The sequence below is a fragment of the Lathyrus oleraceus genome, chromosome 5, assembly GCF_024323335.1.
Source record: "Lathyrus oleraceus cultivar Zhongwan6 chromosome 5, CAAS_Psat_ZW6_1.0, whole genome shotgun sequence".
In the NCBI taxonomy this organism is placed as follows: domain Eukaryota; kingdom Viridiplantae; phylum Streptophyta; class Magnoliopsida; order Fabales; family Fabaceae; genus Lathyrus; species Lathyrus oleraceus.
This window is the reverse complement of record NC_066583.1, coordinates 271,555,766-271,558,671: the sequence shown is the minus strand read 5'-3', so window position 1 is coordinate 271,558,671 and position 2,906 is coordinate 271,555,766. Positions and strand designations below refer to the sequence as shown.

The window sequence follows — 2,906 nt, the reverse complement described above, 5'->3', positions numbered from 1 at the left end:
TTTTTTAACTGAAGTTTATTAATTACTTCATCTAAACCCAATCACTTACTAGTATATTATTGTATGCACTTATTATTTTTTAATAAAAAATTATTATAATTTATTTAAATTGATAAATTATATCAAAATCAGACACAAATTCAACAAAACTCTGGAAAAATAAAAAATCAGCGAATAAATTTATAATCTTCATAAAATAAAATCACTTAAAAAAATATAATAAAATATAATGACCAAAATATTCATGCTTATTTATAATTGATTGAAATTGACCCATCAATCTAAATTTATAATTTTTATTTATAGTCTATTTTGTATTATGAATAACAAATTTTGGTTAATTGTATGTGTAATATTATTTTAGACTGTTAAAGCAGTATCTTTAAACTCTTTACATAATTCTAAATTGTTACTATTTGACTCGAAACTAAAAATATATATAATTACTAAATTAATTTCAATATGCCATATATATACATGAAAAGCTTTTATTTATTTATTTATTTATGGTATGAATAAAACTGCACCAAATAATATTCAATAAAACATTAAAAACAGCAAATTATTCAAAGATTTTAAAATTAGTAAATTGTGAAAATGAAATAATGAATCTATTATAAAAAAATAAAAAAAATAAAAAAAAAAGTTTTATAGATGGAATGTATGAGAGGACGATAAAAAAGACAGATTTTTCTTGACCTTTGCAATAAATAAAGACAGGAACACAAGTAAGAAAGAAAGAAGTTCATAAATTGAAAATAAATATTCGTACTATACTTTAGTCAAGGGTCCCACTCCTCTGCCATCACATTTTCTCTCTTGAAAATTCAACTCTGCTGAACTTCAACACATTATCACAAAAACATATTCTGTGTCCATGGAGAATTTGTTGGGATTGCTCAAAATTCATGTTCAAAGAGGAGTCAATCTTGCTATCAGAGATGTCAAAACCAGTGATCCTTATGTTGTCATCAAAATGGATAAACAGGTCTTGTTTTTCACTTGCTTTTATCTTTTTTGTTGCTCAATTAGCTTGTTTTGGTCTTTTTTATGGGAATTGTATCATAGTTCTTCAGATTTCTTCATCTTTGTGCTGTTTTTTTAGAGCTTAGTTTAAGCTGATTTCATAAATAAATTGCTAGAATCACAAAGTAGCTTTTCAATCATTATTTTTATGTTGTCAGTAGATTATGTAGTCAATTTTATCTATGGAAAAATTAAGGATATCATATATGGGAAGAATGTGTGAAACACGACCTGACACGTTGTTACCGGTAATAATTGATGCGTCAGACACTTGACACATTGAATGTGAAGTGGCTTCGGTTGTGTGATCATCCATCTAATTGCTGTATTTAATGTCCTATGCAGAAGCTGAAGACTAGGGTAGTGAAGAAGAATCTAAATCCAGAGTGGAATGAAGACTTGACTTTATCAATTTCAGATCCTAAAACTCCAATTCATCTGGTAAGTGTATATTTGGTTTAGTTTATGGAAGAAGCAAAAGTAATTATAGAGATGTAAAATTGATTTTGGAATGATTTTGAGGTGTTTGGTTCTTCTAAAATAGAATTGATTCTGCCTCTATAATTAATTCTCCTTAAAGCTAGAATTTGTGGTTTTTAAGTATATACGCGATTCTTACATTCAAATTTACGGTTCAACCCACTTCTACATAAATTATCTTACCTTCAACTCACTTTAGTTAGAATCAATTTTACATAATCAATTCTTTTCATCGCAGAATTGAAACCGGCTTACTTTAAATATATGTATTGATCCTGCTAGACTTTTCAATTGGCAAAATTTTGATCTGTTATATGACAGAACACTTCTAAAACCTTACAAACATTACTTTATAGCAAAAAAACATGTTTTAGGCCTGTAGAGGAAGTGACAAACACCACCTGAAACATCTTCAAACGTGGAGTTTGTTGCTTTCTCGGCTTATGGATGATCATAAAAGTTAGGATTATGGAAATTTCCTGTTAAAGCGATTGAATATTGGAAAGTGAGAAATAAATTGAGACAGCAATATGCGAAACATGATCATGTGATGCAGTGTGAGAAATAAATTGAGACAGTGAGATATGCTAAACATAATCATGTGATGCAGCATGTGTACGATAAGGACACATTCAGCTTGGATGACAAAATGGGGGACGCGGAGTTTGACATAGGTCCGTTTGTTGAAGCAATAAAGATGCGGTTGGAAGGTCTTCCGAACGAAACTATAGTTACAAAGGTGGCGCCTAGCAGACAAAATTGCTTAGCAGAAGCAAGTCACATTGTTTGGAAAGATGGTAAAGTTTTTCAAAACATGGTTCTTAGACTAAGAAATGTTGAATGTGGGGAAGTGGAACTTCAATTGCACTGGGTTGATATTCCAGGTTCAAGGGGTATGTAGGTTGATAAATACTTGTTGAATGGTTATAGATATGAGAGTTGTTGTTGCACTGTAAAACAATAACTTCTTATGCTTTAATTTGTCTTCTGTTATGATTTTTTTTACTTTTTCACTTAAGCTACAAATTGTTCAACTTGTTGAACAATGAAATATATATATTTTATGCTGGTTTGGTTTAATGAAATATATATATTTTATGCTGGTTTGGTTTAATGTGTAGACATGACATGTTTTATTAACTCAACCTGAAGTTACAACAACAAATTTGGTAAAGTTGAACATTAAGTTGATGAATCGGAATTCACTTCGTTGAAATGTTGAGAAAAATAATAGCAGGGTCGTGTTGGGTCGTGTACGTAAGATGGACTACAATAGTCTCAAATTTTCCACCTTTCATTAAATAATCTTAATAGATTTGTCAGGGTTACACTATAATTAAATAAAGTCTTTAATTATTTTCATACCTAATCAACACCTTTAAAATTTTAAAACGATCCTT

The 2,906-nt window shown here is 29.2% G+C and overlaps 1 protein-coding gene across 1 annotated transcript; it reads left to right on the top strand.

The window, feature by feature from the left end:
* Nucleotides 1-709: 709 nt before the first annotated feature.
* On the top strand, nt 710-2,620 carry LOC127083808 (protein C2-DOMAIN ABA-RELATED 1). The gene is made up of 3 exons (XM_051024147.1): nt 710-988; nt 1,372-1,467; nt 2,117-2,620. The coding sequence occupies exons 1-3, from the start codon at nt 878-880 to the stop codon at nt 2,405-2,407; spliced, it is 498 nt and encodes a 165-aa protein (XP_050880104.1). The 5' UTR covers nt 710-877; the 3' UTR covers nt 2,408-2,620.
* Nucleotides 2,621-2,906: the final 286 nt, after the last annotated feature.